Source organism: Bubalus bubalis, chromosome X (assembly GCF_019923935.1).
Source record: "Bubalus bubalis isolate 160015118507 breed Murrah chromosome X, NDDB_SH_1, whole genome shotgun sequence".
Classification (NCBI taxonomy): domain Eukaryota; kingdom Metazoa; phylum Chordata; class Mammalia; order Artiodactyla; family Bovidae; genus Bubalus; species Bubalus bubalis.
This window is the reverse complement of record NC_059181.1, coordinates 142,364,314-142,386,324: the sequence shown is the minus strand read 5'-3', so window position 1 is coordinate 142,386,324 and position 22,011 is coordinate 142,364,314. Positions and strand designations below refer to the sequence as shown.

Below are 22,011 nucleotides of genomic sequence, written 5' to 3'. Positions count from 1 at the left end.
TTGACTCATTGGAAAAGACTCTGATGCTGGGAGGGACTAGGGGCAGGAGAAGGGGATGACAGAGGATGAGATGGCTGGATGGCATGGCCGACTCGATGGACATGAGTTTGAGTAGGCTTCGGGAGTTGGTGATGGACAGGGTGGCCTGGCGTGCTGCGATTCATGGGGTCGCAAAGAGTCGGACATGACTGAGCGACTGAACTGAACTGAATTGGCTTTTGTAGCCTTACAATATAGGTTCTAAATTAACTTTAGGATCTGTTCATATGCACCAATTGGCAAAGCTTCATAGCCTTAATCAGCACCAGGCTTAGGAAACACAGTTATACCTGGGGGTCTTCACTAAATTTTAAAAAGGAACCTATTATACTCTTAGGAGAGAGTTACCAAACACAAAAATAGAGGACAAAAACTATGCCTCACTGTAACCATCAGAACTGTTGCCTTGCATAAATTCCCCCATAGCCCATTACCCTAAAATATGCTCTGATTTAATGAAAAATAAAGTCTTTGACACAATTGGCTCTATGAAATGGAAGAACCTGAATCTTCAATCCCACATAAAATAGTTAATACAGTCCAATACAAATTAAAACAGGGTGTTGTGGATTGAATTTCCACCCCCGCCCCACCAAAATATGTGGAAATGCTGACCCTCTGTGTCTGTAATTTCCTGCCAGTTGTGTACAGTCATGTGCAAATTATAAGTTAAATGTACAAGGACATAAGTGTACCTTGCCCTGGGATCATCCACACACACAGTTACCAGAATGAGCCATTATGCAGACCCAGAGCTCCTAGAATGCCAGGGCCACCTGAGGAAAGGAACTTTTATAGCTTTTGTGAAGCCTCCTAATGGTCTGCCCCCAAATTCAACTGAGTACATTGACTAGCAACCATGCAATGAAAGGGAAGACAGAAGCAAAAGTTTCAGAGACTGATTGGTACTAGGTGTGACCCAACAGTGATAACTGGAATTAATCAGTTTGATCACATTAATTTCTTTTTAAGTAAAAGTCTAAATGCATATTTAACACAAAGGAAAATATTAGTGTTCCTTTGGTAAGTATAATCGAGTCTAATATTTCTTAAAATATTAGTTATAACTTAAAATTTTAGAACAAGCTTATTTCGTATTGGAGAGATGTTGTTGCAAAGGAAAGCACTAACCAAATCAGTACCGTTCAGTCATTACAGGATACACCTTTTGGAGATGCTTTCCAGGCATAGTAAATATTACATATGATCAATTAATTAATATGCAATTAGAAGTTTCTTACCTATTACCTTTTTCTTCTCTGCCTTCTTTACATTTGGTCTTATAGTGGATTTCACAAGGCCTGGAATATGGCCCACCCTGATCTACCTGATGTTTATCTACTTAAAATCTGCAGTTTTAAACAGACCTTAATCATCAAAGTAATTCCTTCTTTGATTATGCAAACTATTTGTGTTCATGGATTGAAAGATTTATTGATAGAATGACAATACTACACAAAGCAATCTATAAACTCAATATGATCTCTATCAAAATTTCAACAGCCCTTTTTGCAGAAACAGAAAAGCCAACCCTAAAATTCCTATGCAATTGCAAGACATGCCAATAATCAAAACAACATGGAAAAGGAGGAACAATATTGGAGGACCCCCACTTTCTGATTTTTTCAAAATTTGTCATAAAGCTATAGTAATCAAATCAGTATGGTACTGGCATAAAGACAGACATATAGACAAATGAAATAAAATTGAGAGTTCAGAAACAAGCCCATACATCTACTGTCAAATGATTCTTGACAAGGGTGTCAGAATCATTCGATGAGGAAAAGTAGGCTCTTCAAAAAATAGTGTTGGGACAATTGTATATCCACATGAAAAAGTCTGAAGTTGGACCCCTACCTTACAATACAACCAAAAATTAACTCGAAATGGATCAAAGACCTAAATGTTAGAGCTAAAACATAAAAGTTCTGAGGAAAACATAGGTCAAATCTTCATGACCTTGTGTTTGACAATGGTTTTTAGATATAGCACCAAAATTATAAGCAATTAAAGAAAAAAATAGGACTTCATGAAAGTAAAAACTTTTGTGCAAGAAAGTGATGCATTTCCCCAGAATGGGAGAAAATATTTGCAAATGACATATAGGATAAGGTTCAAGCATCCAGAATATATAAATAACTATTATTTATTATATATAGAATATATAAAAGTAACTATTACATATAATAATAGATAACAGAATATATAAATAATAAACAGAATATATAAATAACAAACTGCAAAAAGACAAACAACTCAATTAAAAATTGGCAAAGGGCTCAAACAGACATTTCTTCAAAGAATATATACATATGGCCAACAAGCACATGAAAAGATGCTCAATTATTAGTCACTGGGGAAATCTAATCAAAACCACAATGATATGTACAACCTCACATCCACTAGAATGGCTATAATGAAAAGTAAATGGACATTAACAAGACTTGGTGAAGACGTGGAGAAATTGGAACCCTTGTACTTGGATGGTGAGAATATAAAATGGTGCATATGCTGTGGAAAACCATTTGGAGTTTGCTCAGAAAGTTAAACATACAACTACCATGTGGCCAAGAAATTCTATTCTTAGGTATATACCTAAAAGAATTGGTATTTTCAATTATTTTGAGGAGCCTGCCAGCCTCCTCTGTCTGTGGGATTCTCCAGGCAAGAATATTGGAGTGGGTAGCCATTCCTTTCTCGAGGGGTTTTCCAGACCCAGGGATCAAACCCAGGTCTCCTTCATTGCAAGCTGATTCTTTACCATCTGAGCCACTAGGGAATCCCTATTTTGAAAAGAGGCATCCAAACAAATACGTGTACATGAATCTTCATATGGTACTATTCACAATAGCCAAAAGATCAAAATACCCCTAATGTCCTTCAGTGAAAGAATGGATACAAACTATGCCTATCTATTCAATGGAATCTAATCCAGCTATAAAAAGAAATGAAGAACTGACACATGCTACAACACTGATGGACCTCAAAAAGTGGACCTCAAAAAATGCTACAGTTTAGTAGCACTTAGTACATTCACTATGCTGTCCATCCATGACATCTGTCAACTTTGAAAACACTCTCATCAACCCAAACTCCAGCCTCCTCAGCCTCTGGAAAATTTATCTGCTTTCTGTCTCTATGGGTTTACCTCTACTGGGTATTTCAAGTAAGTGGAATCATATGTGACCTTTGGTGCCTGACTTATTTAGCATATTGGGTTTTGAAGTTCATTCATATTATACATCGGAGAAGGCAATGGCACCCCACTCTAGTACTCTTGCCTGGAAAATCCCATGGACAGAGGAGCCTGGTGGGCTGCCGTCTCTGGGGTCGCACAGAGTCGGACACAACTGAACTGACTTAGCAGCAGCAGCAGCAGCATATTATACATGTGTCAATATTTCATTCTTTTTTTGGCTAGATAATTATCCATTGAATGGATATGCCACATTTTGTTTAAGAAATCAATTCCAGATGAATTATAGATCTAAATATAGAAAGTAAAATAATTCAACTTGTAAATGAAAACATGGGAAAATATCTTCATGACCTTGGGGCAGGTGATGATTTCTTCACCAAGATTCCAACAGCACTAATAAAGAGGCTTCTTTGGCTCCTCAAACACTTTTGACTCTGGGGTGGGGTGCCATGGTGAGGTCAGGGCAGGGGAGGGTGGTGGCAGGCTTGAGGAGAAGGGAAGGTGGGAGCGGAATACCGTCCTTTGGGTCTCCCCAGATCAGTGTTAGGAAGAAAAAGATATGAAACTAAGGATTTGGAAATAGATTCTTTTATATATTTATTTTTGGTCGCACTAGGTGAACTCTTAGTTCCCTATTCAGGTATCGAATCCTCACCCCCTGCATTAGGAGTGCAGAGTCTTGACCACTGGACCACCAAGGAGGCCCCAGAAATAGATTCCTTTAAAACTATCTGTGCTCCAGTCTCCCTTGGGCAGTCTTTGGGTGCCCCCCAGGCATAAGTGAACCTTGGTTTGAAGCCTGTTGGACTAAAGGACTCATCAGAAGTAGCTCCTCAGACAGCATCTCTTAGAGGCCTCTCTGGGCCTCGAGCACCCAGGCTTCTGCTGACTGGCAGGGGCTAGGGAACTGCAGCACCCCCAACTTCTGGAGAGTGCTCTCCTTTATCAGAGGATTTTGGACCTGCCTGTGCAAGGATATTGTTGCTGTTTAGTCACTGAGCTGTGTCCGAGTCTTTGCAACCCCATGGGTTTTATCCCACCAGGCTTCTTTGTCCATGGGATTTCCCAAGCAATAATACTGGAGTGGGTTGCCATGCACCGCTTCAGGGGATCTTCCTGACCCAGGGATCGAACCTGTGTCTCTTATGTCTCCTGCATTGGCAGGCAGATTCTTTACCACTGAGCCACCTGGGTGGCTACAACAAAACAGACCATCGCTAAAAACAAATTCCTAGTCCCATGGGAGATAGCCAAGAGATCACCTTTTGAAAGTGATGACACTTCCTGAGATGCCACTGCCAGGGTGAAGGTACTGTGATGTGTGGAGAGGGGGACCTTAGTCTCAAGGCTTGGGTCTTGGGAGATTCTATTCCAATCCCCCCTCTGCCTCAAAACCCTGGAAAGGAAACCATTTAAGCTCCAGTTGCCTATTCTGTAAAACCAGGGATTGGTCTCCCTAGCTTTTCCAAGGGCCCTTCAGCCCTAATGCACTACAAGACTTGAAGAGTCAGGGACACAGCTTTAAGTAACTGCAGCAGTAATTGTGCCTAAAGGCTCAGGGGTCACAAAGACTTTCAATAACCCCCAAAAGTTACCACCTAGCTTCTCAGAGAAATGCCCACATACTCAGAATTTTGAAAGTCCTTTGAACTCATCCATGGACCACAGATAAGGAAGCCTTGCTTCCCAGACTTGTCAAAGACCACTGACGGGAAGATATATTGTTTTCGTGCTGATCTATCCCGTGGGGATGCCAGCTCCCAGAGGGGCCCTGGCCAGCACAATGGGCAGAAAGGCTTTGGCAAGGGAGGGGCGAGTCTTTGTACAAAGACCATTAGGAGCCTGGGCCTGGGTAGGCCTGTGTCCACCCAGCCTGAAGACCTGAGAATTTTCTCCCTTGTGAATTTTCAGAAAGGTTTCACCCGCTGTCAGGATCTGTGGGAGTAAGGGCTGGACAAAGCAGAATATGAGCCACATAGACTGCCCCCTGCTGTTACATTTCTCTCAGCTCACATTCCTGCTTACCTGTTTTAAGAAAGGCCTTTTTTAAACTTGTTTTGGGGTATAGTTCCAGGTGCATAGCCCAGGGACTCAGCCATATGTATACACATGTATCTATTCTCCCCCAAACTTCCCTGCCATCCAGGCTGCCACACAACATTGAGTAGAGTTCCCTGTGCTCTACAGTTGGTTATCCATTTTAAATACAGCAGTGCATACACGTCCACCCAAAACTCCCTAACTATTCTTTAAAAGCAAACAATAGACAGAGTTAAGATGGCTATTTTTCAGTCTTCTAAGGGATTAGATGTTTCCCTTTAGGTTTACTTTTCACATACACACACACAATGAGCAGACAGCTTGTGCCTGTACCACCTCAACTTTATGTGAGAACCTGCACTGGCTCCAGCATGGGGAATGCCCAAAAAATACGGTGCTGACACTTCAGTGAGTGGGGCATAAGGTTAAGAAGAAACCCACAATAACACCCATTAGGGAAGCTAAGGGCCTCCCCAAGGGAGGCCTGGGGATGGCAGATATATGGGTACTACCTGAAAAGAGAACACTCTCAGCCATGAGATCTGTCACCAAACTCAAGTTCCTCTGAGGTGTCTGCAGCCCAGAGGTTGGAGTCAGTTCTTTCTTGTCACCCCCGGTCACACATCAGAGCCTAAGGATGGATGAGGGAAACCTCTCTTGGCGTTTCCTGGCTCTTTCTCTCTGCTGCTGCTGCTGCTAAGTCACTTCAGTCGTGTCCGACTCTGTGCAACCCCACAGACAGCAGCCCACCAGGCTCCCTCGTCCCTGGGATTCTCCAGGCAAGAACACTGGAGTGGGTTGCCATTTCCTTCTTTGTCTTTCTCTCTACTTCACCTGAAATGCCAACCCTGGAGCAGAATTGCTTCCCAGAGCTGGCCTGGCCTCCTCCCTCCCTCCTTCCCCCAGGTGTCTGGAAGATCAAGAGGTGACAGGTGCTCACTACCACTCCTCCTCACGTGCTCATGACTGTTGATCCTCAGGAGAATGGCCCTCCCTCCCCTTCACTTTGTCCACAGTTACATCCCTCGCCTGGCCCATGATGGTAGGAAGGAGCAGGTGGCACAGAGGGAGGGAAGAAGGCAAAGACAGTGACAGGAATGGACGGCCTTCACAGCCACTACGTCTGGCCACCCAGCCTGGGACAGTGTTTTGTAGGGAATCCCCTCCCTATTAGGAATAGCTTCCCGCCATCCCACCCCAACAGGGTCATCATGGTGACCAACAACCTAACATCTCATGTTTTTCAAAAACTAGAGAGAAGAGGTAGCAAAGAGAGCAGTTGAATCTGACAACGACAAGACCATAATTTCATTTTTCTTCTCTCCCTGCCCATTCTCAGTCACTGTGCCCATTCCCCTGGGGACAGAGGGACAGTTTACACTCACAATTGGTGGTGGCTGAAGCAGGCGTGGCCATGGCCAAGGGAGCAAGGCAGTGATGGAGGAAGAGGCTGCTGGGATGGGAGAAGGGCTGGAAAGGACGCCCCACAGGCTCTTTGGTAGCAGCCACGTCACTGTTTTCTGGGCAGAAGTTGAAGAGACATGTCTTGCATGAACTGGCCTGCACATGAGGACAGGTGGTGGTACCTTGGTCACAGTGGGCAGTGGTACTCTGCTCCCTGAGCCCTTGACTCCCAACCTCAGGCATCACAGAGATTGGAGGGCAAAAGACCACTGCCTGCTGCTCTCCTGGCTCCATTCTCAGCCCATCTTTTCCCTGATATCCCTCACTTGCTGTGAGTCGGAGCACAGCGGTGGGAAGAGAGGAGCCCACAGCCCTCACCCCTGGCTCTGGTCATCTTTCGTCTCTTCAGTGTCATCTCTGCCTGTGGGATCTTAAGTGGCCTCTCCATTTTGTCCCCTGAATGAACATCCAGCCTGCATCTCCAGTCCCCTGGATTTTGTATGATTTCTCCGTTGTCCTCAGAAAAGCATCGGAGTTCTCGCCTCTTTAGCCACATGCCGGGGAGGTGGCTAGCGAGTATGAAGCAGAATCTGTCTCCTTCATTTCATCCTGCCATTTCTTCCCTTAGTGCCCACTTCTGAGATGGTGAGGGCTGATATGAGTGGTCAAGATGCATGGGGAAGGGGGCCCTACGAGGCCATGGCAGAGGGTTGAAAGGGAAGAATAGGTACTAATGAGTCAGCCAGGAGACCCAACTTCTACATTCTGTTCCACTACAAGAATGTCCTTTCTTCCTGGAGCAGTGGAGTATCTGAACTTGGAACCAGGCATTCCCAATCCGTTTCCTGTTTCTATTTACATCTCAAAGGTCTTCCTGCCATTTATGCCTTAAAAAAAAAACAAACCATCTCTGTAGCAGGTGAGAAGTTGCTGTATAGCAACTTCTGTATAGCATCCGTGATGCTGTATAGCATCACAGGCAGGTGCTCTGTGATGACCTAGAGGGATTGGGGAGGGGAGGGAGGCTCAAGAGGGAGGTGAAATATGTATACTTATGGTTGATTTGCATTGTTGTACAGCTGAAACCAATATAACATTGTAAAGCAATTTTCCTCCAATTAAAAAAATCTCTAAAAGAAGACCCATGTTTCCTGTTTTTAACCTCTCCTGGGAATGTCAGTATAGACGAGAACCTGCAGTAGAACTCTGAAGCTACAAGTGTTGTGAGTGGGGACAGCAGCTTTGGGAAGATGGAGTACCCTTTTGCCAACCTGTTCTCAGGAACTTTGGTGAATGGGCAATAACTACTGGCTCCAACTGCACAGTACTTCCTTCAATTTTTGAGTCCATCTCTTCTTTCTAAATGCTACACATGGATTCTCCTGGCTGTCCAGTGGTTAGGACTCCATGCTTCTACTGCAGGGGGCACAGGTTTGATCCCTGGTCTGGGAACTAAAATCCCAACATGAACAAACCAGTTTCTGTCTGACCTGGCTTTCAGTGAGCCATCGCTTTTAAGTCACAGGACTTACCCTGCTGACTGGACATCCCCTCCTAGCATCCAACGTTCACTGAGTCTACAAGACCATGAGGCCACAGGGCTCTCCTTTCCATTCTGAATAAATCAGTTTGCAAAATCTCCAGATCTTCCTGCAAAGCATCCATACGTATGAAGCAATGCCTGAACAGCCATACAAATTGGCCTCCTGTTAGGTCCTGGAGCAGGGTGGCATCAACGCGAAAGTCTTCTAGTCCATATAATGAAAGTTAAAAAAAAAAAAAAAGCCACTCACATGCCCTATGCCTTCTACAGAGGTAAGTACTCGGATGAGAGCCCAGGCTGCCTCCTTCATCATTTCAGTCTAAATACCTAAGTGTCGAAGGCTCAGCAGGAAGAAAGGTATCAAGTGCTTCCAAGGCCCCTAGGCCTTTGCTTAATGCTAGAATTCCTTGAAAGAAAACACTGCAGTAGTGGGTGCTCAGGGGAGAGGCAACTAGAATGGGGGTACTTCTCCCAGGGCAAACACTGAAACTTCTCTTCCTGTTTCAGGATACAGTTCTCTGAACCCTGGGCTTAGGTTGTTCATGTAGATAGGACGATAGCCACAGATACTGCCTCAAACTTAGTAATTCATTCTGAGCTCCCTTCAGAGAAACTGTATACTCTTATGATCCATCTCTCCTGAGAAAGAATAGGAGTAGGATTCCTCACCATCATATATTTACTGAGTACCTGATACCTGAAGAATTTAGATCATGGAGGATGGGGAGGCTGAGTAACCAGACAGATACAAACAGGTAACTTCAGATATACAAGAATGATTCCACTCTTTTATTTATAAAGAATTTTCCAGGTATTGCTGGTAGGCACTGAAAATACAAAGCTAAAAGATACAAGCATAAAACAGAGAGTTTAGATTCCTTTTTGTGAAACATTCCATGTGCCCCTTCTAAAAACACTGTTACTGGCCATCTCAACATTATGCACTCTCATCACATCCAGGATCTAGCTCTAAATGGTGACTTTCTTCAGACTGGAGACACTGGACATGATTCCCTTCTCTTGTGGACTTTCTGGTGTCTAAGAAGGCTTGAACGCCTGCTAAAATTTCTGTTGCATATGCTACAGGTATAAGGCTGCTCACCTGTGTGGGTTCTCTGGTGTTTAATAAGGTGGGAGTTCTGAATGAATCTTTTCCCACATTCATAACATTTAAAGGGCTTCTCTCCAGTGTGAATTCTTAGGTGTGTGTGTAGATTTGTGTTATGACTAAAGCTTTTTCCACACCATGAGCATCTATATGGTTTAATTCCTTGGTGTGCCATTAAGTGCTTATTAAGATCTGAACTCCATCTAAACTGCTTATCACATTGTTCACATTTATAGGGTCTCTCTTCGGTATGAACCCTCTGATGTTTAATAAGGTCAGAGCTAACTCTGAAGCTTTTTCCACATTCCTGACATTTAAAAGGTTTCTCTCCCTCACAGCCTTTCCCATGAACATCAACAGGTTTTGGAAGCTCTTGTTTACAAGTTCTAAGTTTCTTTCTTTTCCTTCCTGGAAAAGCACGAGGTCGTTTCCATACCCTGCATGTACCACCATGATTTACATCGCCCATCGTTGTCTCAGCATCTTTCATGGTGGCCTTTCTTAATACTTCGCATCCTGATGGTTGTATCTCTAATGTAGGAAGAGATACAGGTGGGTCATTTCCAGTGTCATTTTTGAGGTTTAACCCTGTTGGAATAAACAGAAGAATCAGCCATCTGTTTCCCAGAACAAGAAAACTGTAGGCATGGAAGAAAAATCAATGCTGACAGCTTTTTAAAAATACAGGAACAAGGGATTTTTGGTCCAATCTGGACAAAATGGCACAGACCCATTTTTCCCTGGTCTTCCTTTCTGGGCACAACTACAAATCCATTCAAGAATGCAAGATACAATGAACAGAGAATTCTATAAAGTGGTAAGAGCAAAATGGTTTGGGATTCCAGGACTAGAAGAGTAACACAGTAGGTATCTTACATCCCCACATCCAAAAATGTAGGCAACCCAGATCTCGTGTTTTCCAAATCTCAACTGAGCAACAGAAGGCTACCTGAATAGGCTCACTCCATCCACAATCGGAAACGGGAAACCGTCTGACAACATCAGAACTCCAATCGGAGACATCAGATTTGTCATGCAGAACTAGCAAGATGGACCTAGCTAACCAGCCACTAGCAGCCGGCCCCAGGAAGCCTCTTCATCCCTACGGGTCAGAGATTCCCACTGAGAGACACTCTAGCCTAAGTAAAGATCTTCCTCATTCCTCACTCTCTGGCAGCATGAACAGGAGCACATGGGAATCCCAGCAGTACCACATAAATCAAGGAGACCAAAATAGTACCATAAAGGCTCTGAAAATTAAGTTGTCACTAGACACATATTCCACAAAGTAGAAAAGAACTTACATGCTAAACTAAAACAGAGTGACTGCCCATTAAAATATTTAAATAGGACTCAGACTCTCCTAACATAATAGACAAAATGATCAGGATACAAAAAAATAAATCACACAGCACACCTAGAACCAAAAAAAAACCCAAAAACAAAAAAACCACAACTTGAGTGAGAAAAGGCAATCTGACAAAAATGGAATCAGATTGGTAATCAAAACCAGAAAGACAACAGAAAAATTTTAAATATATGGGAACAAATGGAAATGTACTTCTAAATAATCCATGATTCAAAGAGAAAGTCTCAAGGGAAATTTAAAAATACATACTTAAATGAAAATGAAATTATATAATATAATCAAAATATATGGAATGCAGCTATAGGAATGCTCAGAGGAAAATGTATAGCCCTAAAGGCACACAACAGAAAAGAGGAAAGCTCTCAAATAAATAATCTAAGTTTCTACCTCAAGAAACTAGAAAAAAAGGAAAATAAAAATTGAAGGAATAATAAAGATCACAGCAGAAATTAAACAAAAAACGTGCTCCTCAAAAAATTAATAGAACTGATAAACCTGTATTAACTTAGACAAAAATGAAAGAAGATGCAAACCATCCATATCAGGAAGGAACTGGGTCTATCACTACACATTCTGCAGCAATTAAAGAGATAATAAGGGAATACTATCACCAACTTATGTTCACAAATGTTAAAAGTAAGGGGAAAATGGGTAAATTTCTCAAAATCTACAAACTACCAGAATTCAACCAGTGTGAAATAGATAATCTGAACAGCACTCTGAAAATTAAAACTTGAATTCATAATTAAAAAGCTGCCAAAACAGACATCTCCAGATTCATATAGTGTTACTGGAGCGTTCTACAAAATATCTGTACAATTAACACCACTTTTATATCATCTTTTCCAGAAAAGAAGAACTATTACCCAAATCATTTCATAAGGCCTGTAATTACCCTGATAACAAAATCACACAAAGACAGTACTCAGAAGGAAAACTACAGACTAACATCTCCCATGAACTTCAACACGAAAATCCTCAACAAAATATTGGCAAGCTGAATGTAACAATATGTAAGCATTATATACCGTGATCAAGTAGGATTTCCATATTTGAAATCAATCAACATAACCCACCATATATCAACCAGCTTTGAAAGATCATAATCCCATTAACTGACACAGAAAAGTATTTGACAAACCCTACATCCATTAACGATAAAAAAAACTCAAGAGGGACTTCCCTGGTGGACCAGTGGCTAAGATTCCACATTCCCAATACAAGGGGCCCAGGTTCAATTCCTGGTCAAGGAACTAGATACCAAAAGGACGCAACTAAGAATTTGTACGCCACAACTAAGAGTTCACACACTTCAACTAAAAAGATCCCGAATGCAGCATAGCCAAAAATAAATAAATAAAACCCTAGTAAAGTTAGGAATTTATCAACTTGATAAAGTATCAATAAAAACCCTGCACTAACATTACATGTAAAAGTGAAAGACATAATGTTTCCATGATAAAATTGAGAAGAAGGCAAGGATGTTTGCTCTCACCATTCTTATTCAACATTGTACCAGAAGTTGGACCTACTGCAACAAGGCAACAAATAAAGAAATAAAAATCACTGTAGATCATGTGACTATGTATAAAAACCCCAAGAAATTTACCAAAAAAAACCTTCTTAGAACTAATAAGCAAGTTCAGTAGGGTCACAGGATAAAAGAAGAAAACATAAAATTAGAGGCACACCTATATAAAAACAGTGAACATTTGTTTTAACAGAAATTTAAAATAACAATAAAAAAATAAATAAAAAGCACTGTAGATCATGTGACTATGTATAAAAACCCCAAGAACTTTACAAAAAAAAAATAAACCTTCTTAGAACTCATAAGCAAGTTCAGTAGGGTCACAGGATAAAAGAAGAAAACATAAAATTAGAGGCAGACCTATATAAAAACACTGAACATTTGTTTTAACAAAAATTTAAAATAATACCATTTACAGTTGTGCCAATGAAAATTAAATGCTCCTGCATATACTTGGCAAACATGTAGAGGATCTGCACACTGAAAATTATAAAAAGTAGATGAACAACTATACGCCAACAAAAACATAGATAAAATAAATTTTTTTCTCTATCAAAAAGTTGGTGATGGGACTTCCCTGGTGGTCCAGTGGTTAAGAATCCACCTTCCAATGCAGGGGACTCAGGTCTGATCCCTGGTTGGGGAACGAAAATCCCACATGCCCCAGGGCAATGAAGCTAGCACCCTGCAACTAGCAAGAGCCCTGGAGCTGTAACTAGGGAAGCCTGCACACCACAGTAAAGACCCAGTGTAGCCAAAATAGATAAGTAGATAGCATTTTTTAAATGATGAAAGAAATCAAAGAAAACTTGAAAAACATACTGTGTTCATTGTTTGGAAAAATCAACACAGTAAAGATATCATTCCTCCTCAAATTCACATATAGTTTAATGATATTTCTAGCAAAATTCCAAGAAAGTTTCTTATAGATAAGCGTATTCTAAACTTTACATGGAAAGGCACAGGCCCTAGCATAGCTTAAAATAAAATTTATCTTGACAAAAGAATAAAGTGGGAAGAAAGCCTCTATTTGATTCGGGCTTTCTATACTGTATAGCTACAGTAATCAAGACAGCGCAATATTGGCAGAGGGAGAGACACATAACTCGATGGAACAAAACAGATACACGAGTATGCCCAACTGATTTTGACCAAAGTGCAACAGCAATTCAATGGAGGAAGGCCAGCCTTTTCAATAAACAAGGCTGAAGCAACTGGACCTACACAGGCAGAAAAACAAATGCGCTTCAATCTGAATTTCGTATCTTATATAGAATCTACTCAATATGAATCACAGACTTAAATGCAAACTTAAAAAACTTGTAGGAAAAACATAGAAAATTTTAGGGATCTATGGCTTGCCCTGATAGCAAAAATACAATCGGTAAAAAGAAAAGTGAAAAATTGGGCATCAAAATAAAAAACTTACTCTGTGGAAACCCATGGGAAGGGGATAAAAAGAAAAATATACAGACTTGGGGAAACTACTTGCAAACCATATACACAAGAAAGCACTACAATCTATAAAAGAACTCTCAAATTTCAACAGTTAAAAAACAACCTAATGAAAACCATGGCAAAGGCCGTTTCACTGAAGATAATGTAAAGATGGCAAATAAGCACATGAAAAACTACATCATCATCAGCTATTAGCGAAATGCAAGTCCAAGCCACAATGAGATAACATTACATACTTAACAGAAAGCCAAAAAAATTTTAAAATGTTAATACTATTAAACAATGGCAAGAATGTGGAGAAATGATCACATCCATTGCTGGCTAGGAAGGTCGAATGATGCAGCCACTCTCAAAACCAGTTTAGCATTAAACATCTAATTACCATATGAAACGGCAATTTCACTCTTTCACTCTCTATCCCAGAGAAACGAAAACTTACCATCTCTACACAAAATTCTGTACAGGAATGTTCATGGCAGTTTTATTCACAATAGCCCAAGACTGAGGACAGCAAAAATACCTTTCAATGGTTTATCAATATTACGGAACACTTCTCGGCAGTAAAAATGAATGAACTACTGATACACACAGTAACTCAGATGAATTTCCAGGGAATTATTGTGAAGGAGAAAAGTTAATCTCCCAAAGCTGTATTTTTGAAATGACAAAATTTTTAAAAACTGTAAGCAGATCAGTGGTTGGCACAGGTTGGTGACGAGGTAGGGTGTGGGAGGGAAGGGTGTGTTGTTATATGGATAAAAGGGCAACAGGAAGGATCCTTGTGGTAATGGATCTTGATTGGGGTGGTGAATATACAAACCTCCACATGTGATCAAACCTTATATAACTAAATACATACACACCCACAAATGAATACAAGGAAAAATGGAACTATGAAAAAGGTCAGTGGACTGTACCCATTTTATTATCCTGGTTGTGACATCATATACATTTGCAAAAGTTATCACTGAGGGAAAAATGGGTAAAGTGTATATGGGTTCTTTGTATTACATTTTAAATATGCATGTGAATCTACAAATAAGTCAATAAAGAGGTTAATTTTTAAAAATATATAGGAACAAAATCTTAAAATTGTTAAGCCTTTATAAAGGCTCCTATTAAGGAATTTTCTACTCTTCCTATATGTACATTTACCTCAAAGAGACTCTCCAAGAATGTCCTCGAACTCTTTGGGAGTTGGGTCTATGGTTCTTGGCCTTGTGCTAAAGGGACGTTGGGTCTATGGTTCTTGCCCTTGTGCTAAACAGGTCACTTTAAGTTTAGGGTGCAATGATAATGCTCTGAGAATAAAACCTGGAGGTCATGGACTGCCATCTAAATTCCAGACTATTTTCAGAAAAAGTGAATAACTCTCTATACTTTTATTTATTCTAAACATTTAAATGGGCGGAATCTTAAACTCACTATCTTCTTTATATTCTACTGTGGCTGTGGCTGGATGTGCCATGAGGAAGCTAGGAACTAACCCTAAGGACACATGGAAACGTCATGGGACAGGAGTCCTGTGGTATTCCAGCAGACCTGGTTAGAGATGAGGCGGCGGAGACCAGGATGGTTAAGAGCAGAAGAGGTTGAGACATGGTTGTATTCAGGACCTATTTTGAAGACAGAGTTAAGAGTACTTGCTCCCTGATTGGCTGGGGGGTAGGGTATAACAAAAGGACTGGAAAAAAGGATAACTGGAGGTTCGGGGCCTGAACAACTGGGTAAACTGTGCTTTCTACTGACATGGAAAAGATCTGGCAAGAGTGGGCTTGCAGGGTAGGGCAAGAGTATGATAGATCACGCAGTCTACTTAGGAGAAAGATGTGTATCTGTAAAAAGCTCTCCAGGTGATCTGGACCTGCCTTCCCTCTCCCTCACACCATCAAGCTGAGAACCAACCCACTGCTAGGACACTGGGACACTCTCACAGGTGTGCATTTTCCATGAACTGAGGATGTAACAGATTGCTCAATTGCTGTACAAAGGAAAGGAAGACTCTTTACCTACAGAGGCGACATCCTCATAGACATCCTGCATTACATCAAGGTAGAGGGTCTTCTGATCAGGGGTCATTATTTTCCATTCTTCCTTGGAAAAATACAAGGCCACATCTTCAAATGTCAATGGACTCTAGAGAAGAGAGGAAGTTGTAGTTCAGTACTCGCTACAACAGAAGCCGTCCTATCACTCATTTCTGAATTACATGGGAGGCCAGTTACCAAAAAAGTTAAGAGAAGATTCAAGGGAAAAGGAGTGAGATGACACAAAAGGTGCCCAAGAGATCAGGACACAGCTTGGGAGGTGCCCAATCCCACAGCGCCAATTCTAGTTGCCTAGGGAACACCCGGGGCTAATGTGCCTCAGAGCATCTGCTGTGTAAGGCAGGATCATGCGCAGCAGAGAAAATGAGACAAGGCCACATTCAGGCTGTCTGAAAACGCTTGTAAAGTACAGCTCACCAGGGACTCAGGCAAGGTGAGCTCAGATATCATGTTCCAGCTTGGGGTGCTTTTCTGTTTAGAAAAGGTTGGACTCTCTTCAGCAGGCACAGCTGTGGGGAAGAAGAAAGAAAAAAAAAATTTCTGTTTATGAATACCCCAAACCAACTTCTACAGTTTAGGACTCCGTCAGTAAAGACGGCTCACCTTCACGTGTGTGTGTGCACACGTGAGCTCACACATGTGCACCCGAAGTGGCCTTCTCCTTATAAACTAGAACCAAAAAGCCACCACTCCATAGAACTGGTTCCCAGTTTTCATTAAATGAAAGGAAATCCCCTGCTTTTCCTCTCATTAAAGAAAATGTTCACTGAGCTAGGCAAGCATTAGAGGTGTTTGAAAACTAAAACCTTGGTGGGAAACATGGGCGATTTATCACTTTTTTCCTGGTGTACAATTCTCTTCCCACTCTGCCACTGACAGCCCATTTCTGATCCCAATTTCTCCTCTAACTTCTAACGGTGAGATGACCCCCCACCTCGTCCCTGCTCTACCTTCTTCTCCCCTCTCAAATTTCCATAGAGAAAGGGCCACATTGTGAATACCAGGGTTCTGTGGTTTGGATGCTTCTGTACCCCAGAATGGCCTTCACCTTCACTCACCACTGACCTACTACTGTACTCCCACTAGAAAGACATCCTAACTGAAAGCATGACTGGGCACCTGGAAAATTCCCACGGAATGCTCCCTGAACCAATTACTATCACAGCTCCCAGGAGAAGATAATTATGATGAAACTCCTCACCTCCTTCATCCACAGGCTGGCTTTCTTTCTGAGTATTCCAGCCCGGCTCCTGCAGTACCTGGTATATATTCGAACATTCTTCCTGGAACACACCCATTGGTTGGGGCTCTGCTGGCTTCCACTTAAAGCCTGGGGCCACTTCTGTTCCTCCCAAGAGCGCTGTGTCATTTCCCAGTTCATGGGCTGTGACCTACAAATAACCCCCATCCTCATTAGAAAAGAGCTTTTGGTTTTGGGGTGGTGATGGAAGAACAAACAAGAGTAGAGTCCAGGTTTGGGGAGTGTGTAAGGAAATTTTTAAAAATGAAGAGATATATTGCGCCATGATTCTCTCACAAGGAACTGTACACATGATCTGGGAAAATCAGATTAAAATGAGAGAAGCTATGACTGTTGCTTGCCTCCACAGCTCCTTGGACAGCCATAGCTCAGGCTACGAGCAGGGTAGGGGCAGGCTGCCTGTTCTCTCACTGCCTCCAATCTCTTGCTTTCTAGACTTGGATCCTTGATTTAGTGGACTTTTATTTTCTAGTTTCCTCTAAAGAATAAGAAAATGAATAAAAGAGGGTTTTCTGTCAGTTGGATTTTCCAATCCTCCCACGTCCAGGGAACAATTTCATGGAGAAAGGGGATGCAGCGGAGGAAAAAATGGGGGAAGAGCTGGATTCAACTTTCCGCCATACACTTCAGGTGTATAAGACACTTGTGCTCCTCAAGGCGGGGCTCTCAAGGAGAAGTACGCTGCCATCTCCCCAGGGCAGGCCTGGTTACCCACTCACCAGCAAGGCCAAGCCAAAGCATGAAGGCAGGCCACGGAGATGCTTTTCTCCTGGCCCTGAGATGTGTGTTCCCAGCCCAGAGAGCACCACCCCTCAGCATTCAGATTTTCTCCATTTTACTGTTAGCCTTTTTCTTCTTTCTGATCCTTGTTTGCCTTTTCTCTTTCCATTTCTTCTCTTTCTTTGCAGTCTCCCCAGAAAGGTTTGATTTACACTTTGGCTGCTACCCTCTCCTGCCTTTGACCTTTAAAACCCTGCATTCGGAGGTTTTTTTCCTCCCTTCCTAGCATTTTCTTGCCTTTTATTTCTTGGCTGCTAAGTCCTGTCTCCCTGGCCATGCTAGGCCAGGCCCACCACCTTCACTTCACCCTGGCCCTAAAGAGGGCAAAACGCATTTCTTTTTCTAAGGCCAGGAAAAGACTCTCAGGAACTCCCAAACCTGGAAGCTGTCACTGCAAGCCTGTGATTTCAGATTGCACTTAGTTATTCTAAAGGAACAACAGAAGAGGGACTTAATCCATCTCATTCTCCAATTATTGACCCCACTCTCACCCTCTTTCACAGTGTACATGTAAGGAATCTTTCTGCTCACCTCATTGCTTATTCCACCAGATTCTCTCTGAAAGCGGTCTACCAGGGCCACAGCCTCTTTGACGTTCTGTGGATGATACTTCTGCACCCAGTTCTGGATATGACTGGGCAGAACGTCCAGGAACTGCTCCAGCACCAGCAATTCCAAGATTTGCTCTTTTGAGTGGATCTCTGGCCTCAGCCACTGAGAGCATAATTCCTGCAGTTGGCTGACGGCCTCATACGGTCCAGGTGCGTCATGATAACAGAAGCTCCGGAAGTGCTGGCGAGCACTCTCAGGATTAAGACTGCCCATCTGTGGGCTGGATTTCTTACTCTTATTGGAACTCTCTTTCACAGACCTCTTAGTCCCCTGTAAAACCTCCACATGTGGGTACAAGCATGCATGCGCCTTCACAGGGCTCATCATTATTTGCTCTGGGAACAGCTTTTCTCCTACTTGTGACATCCTCCTGGGCCACCTGATAACTGAGGCCTTGTCAGGTTTGGTACAAAACCAATGAGTGGATCTTCTCCCCAAGGGCACTGAGAGAGGGGAGGAAAAAAAAAGTACACATCAAGAAGAAAGCCACATGACGCACATTTACTACTTATAGTTATCAGAGAAGAAGAACAGAAAGTTATCAGAAAAGGAGGAACAGAAAGTAACCGTTCTGCCTCCTCTTTAAAATTAACTGCCACTCGAGAAGGCTCAAGACTCAGGACATGTTTTCAACCTTTCCTCTGTTACCCAGCTTTGAAACAAATATACAACTCTGGAAAGACAAATGTTAGTTCATCACTTTTTCTTTAAGGTTGAGGGATGAAAAAACTTACATGCATTTGCTAAAAGAAGCTTTGATGTTATCCAATACATAATCTGTGCACTTCCTGTCCCACCTTTATAAAGGTGGGTATTTGACTTTTATAAATGGGGGTATTTGACTTTCTCTACATTTTAATAGATCATTCCAGTTTCTTATGCTCAGTGAGATGAGGGACAACTGCTCTGTCCCTTCATCTTCTTATGCAGACTGATTCCTTTGCTTCATGGAACATCTACATTCTCTTTTCCATCATGTTAATACTGGAAGGGAAACTGAGACACCCAGATCAGAAAAAAATTAGAGAAAAAGTAACCTTATTCCTTTCAGCAAGTTTCCCCCACTAAGCTATCAGATGGCATTACCACTGCTTCTTTGGCACCTCCTGGGAACACTTATGAATGTCACGGTGCCCCTTTCTCAGAGAAGGCAATGGCACCCCACTCCAGTACTCTTGCCTGGAGAATCCCAGGGAGGAGGGAGCCTGGCGGGCTGCTGTCTATGGGGTCGCACAGAGTCAGACACGACTGAAGTGACTTAGCAGCAGCAGCCCCTTCCTACATATGTATGAAAATTTCTCCTCACTTTACTAGAAAAACTGACAGCTGGCTTTGTTTACAAGATATCCAAACGTCACACTCTTTAAAAAAAAAAAACAAACGGAGGAACAGTGACAATTAAGGTTTTTCGGAAACAAGAAAAGTCCTAGAAAAGGTAACCCTTGTCTTGACTTGACATTTCCTCAGGGTCATAGAGATCTTTAAGCAAGGCTGACGATGGCCTTGAGAGTCCGATTTTCTCAGAGGGGACCCAAGAGAAACAACAACAAAGCTCTTTCAAGGAAGCCACAGGTGTTCAAAGAAATGGCTCGAGAGGTACACGGACACTTCCTGCATTTCTCTGTCAGCAGAAACTAATGTCTTGGAGGCTGAAATGACCTCTTTCTTGGAGCTTCCCTGCTAGCTCAGTTAGTTAAGAATCCGCTTGCAATGCAGGAGACCCCAGTTCGATTCCTAGGCCGGGAAGATCTGCTGGAGAAGGGATAGGCTACCCACTCCAATATTCTTCGACTTCCCTTGTGGCTCAGGTGGTAAAGAATCCGCCCACAATGTGGCAGACCTAGGTTCGACCCGGGGTTGGGAAGATCCCCTGGAGACGGGAAACGCTACCCACTCCAGTATTCTGACTGGAGAATTTCATGGACTGTATTCGAAAAGAGTTGGACACCACTGCGCGACTTTCAAATTCACCAGTAATATGCTCGTAAGCCAGCAGAAACGGGCAGGTTTCGCTGGGTGCACTGGTAGGCCTTACCGCTCTATGGCCCACCTACACCTTCTGGGTCCAAAGTACCAAAAGCTCTCAACACACCAGCAGCCTCCGAGTCTACTTCAGCAGCAACCCTGGGTTTGGTTTCCACACGGTGTACCAAAGGTTGCTTCCGCAGGTTAGATATGACTATAAGTGCCTGCCTGAGGACCGGCCTCCTCGAGAACAGGTATCGCCGGGTCTCAGACCCACCCGCCGCCCGGCAAAGCAGCCACAGCGCAAAGCAGCCACAGCGCAAACGAAAAGGCCGCCCGCCCCGGCTAACTTCCGTCCGGCCTTCCCGCCACCCGCGCTGGCTCCTGAGGTATCTCTAAGGGTATGGCTCGTTGTTTCTCGAGGCTCTCCTGACCAAACCCCGAAGGAAAATCAGCTTCTCGATTACCTCCACCCAGCTCTGGCTTCCGTGGACGCCACTTCCCTCTTCCTGGGCTCGGCTATGATGTCACCACACCTCACGCCGTCGCGAGGAGGAAGGCAGGTCCGGGTTCCCGCGCCCCCGGGGGCGGTGCCGGGAAGGCGCGAGGCCCCGGGCGCGCGCGGACCTTGGAAGTTCCGTCCCCGGCGCGACCCCTCTAGCGCCTCGAGACCGTACCCCGGCTCGCCATTTCGGGGTCTCGTGCTGTGGGCCGGGCGCCGACCGGAAAAGAAAGGATGGCTTCCGGTGGCTGCGTGATATCCACGCCCATCACCACCCTCCCCAGAGCTGTGTATTCGCGCCCGCGCGAGTCCGGAAGTGTCCCGCAGGTCCGCCCCATCCTGGGTTCAGCCCCGGATGCAGACAGTTCAGGTCAGCGTGTCTCGGGCTCACGGGAGTCCTAGCGGCGCCGCGAAGGAGGCTGTCTTCTGCGAGCGTCCCCGATCTCAGATCCCCCCGACTTGCCGCGTGTCTTGCATCCAGATTGTTACTGAATCGCGTTCCAGCAGCCGGTGGCTTTTTCTACCGGGAAGTTCGCCTGGTTAGGACCCCTATCTCCGAAAGTCATCGCTAGAATTGTCCTGGGACTGGAGTTGAGGCTTTTGGTCCTCCTGGCCAGACCCCTCGCTGGATCAGGAGCAGCAGTCCCTGATATTTTAAAAATCCTTTTCTGGTTTGCAGGCACGTGTTTCCCAACTATTATTGTTTATTCTTATTAGGTAGGTTTTAACCTCATGGTGTCCCTTCCATTTATATTTCTCTTTGACATATAAAGAAATTCAGATACAGGACGCGGCGTCCGCCGAGTCACGTGGATTACAGGAGGCAGATTTTAGACCAATGTAGGTCTCCTGTTGTCATACCCCATGCTTTTGCTACTATATTATGCATCCCTGAAGGACAGGACTCTTGTGTCATCTTACACGTCCTGTAGTGCTTAGCATAGTTCTTTGGAGAAGGCATCTTTCTAAGAGCCCGGATATCTCAGGTTGTCACTGTCTCCAAATTTTCATTGTTTACCCAGTATTGAGCCATTTGGCGGAGAAGTCAATGGCACCCCACTCCAGTACTCTTGCCTGGAAAATCCCATGGATGGAGGAGCCTGGTAGGCTGCAGTCCATTGCGTCGCTGAGAGTCGGACATGACTGAGCGAC

At 43.4% G+C, this 22,011-nt stretch overlaps 1 protein-coding gene across 3 annotated transcripts; it reads right to left on the bottom strand.

Annotated features, from left to right (window-relative positions):
• Positions 1–8,993: 8,993 nt before the first annotated feature.
• Positions 8,994–21,105, bottom strand: LOC102413819 (zinc finger protein 75D). 3 transcript variants are annotated; one of them, XM_025276534.2, is made up of 6 exons: positions 20,825–21,105; positions 18,312–18,835; positions 16,941–17,130; positions 16,157–16,248; positions 15,701–15,827; positions 8,994–9,921 (listed from the first exon to the last, which is right to left on the bottom strand). In XM_025276534.2, the coding sequence occupies exons 2-6, from the start codon at positions 18,756–18,758 to the stop codon at positions 9,212–9,214; spliced, it is 1,566 nt and encodes a 521-aa protein (XP_025132319.1). In that variant the 5' UTR covers positions 18,759–18,835; positions 20,825–21,105; the 3' UTR covers positions 8,994–9,211. The 3 variants fall into 3 exon arrangements, with proteins under 3 accessions (XP_025132319.1, XP_025132318.1, XP_025132320.1); XM_025276533.3 differs by lacking the exon at positions 20,825–21,105 and adding an exon at positions 19,127–19,633; XM_025276535.2 differs by lacking the exon at positions 18,312–18,835.
• Positions 21,106–22,011: the final 906 nt, after the last annotated feature.

What these genes read in the sequence shown, in the direction of transcription:
- LOC102413819 (XM_025276533.3), bottom strand. Translation starts at nt 19,166, where the DNA reads ATGTATTGGATAACATCAAAGCTTCTTTTAGCAAATGCAT. An exon ending in CCAGCCTGTGGATGAAGGAG is followed by an intron (nt 16,249 to 16,940) that starts GTGAGGAGTTTC and finishes TCTTCCCCACAG; the next exon opens with CTGTGCCTGCTGAAGAGAGT. An exon ending in TCACCTTGCCTGAGTCCCTG is followed by an intron (nt 15,828 to 16,156) that starts GTGAGCTGTACT and finishes TCTCTTCTCTAG; the next exon opens with AGTCCATTGACATTTGAAGA.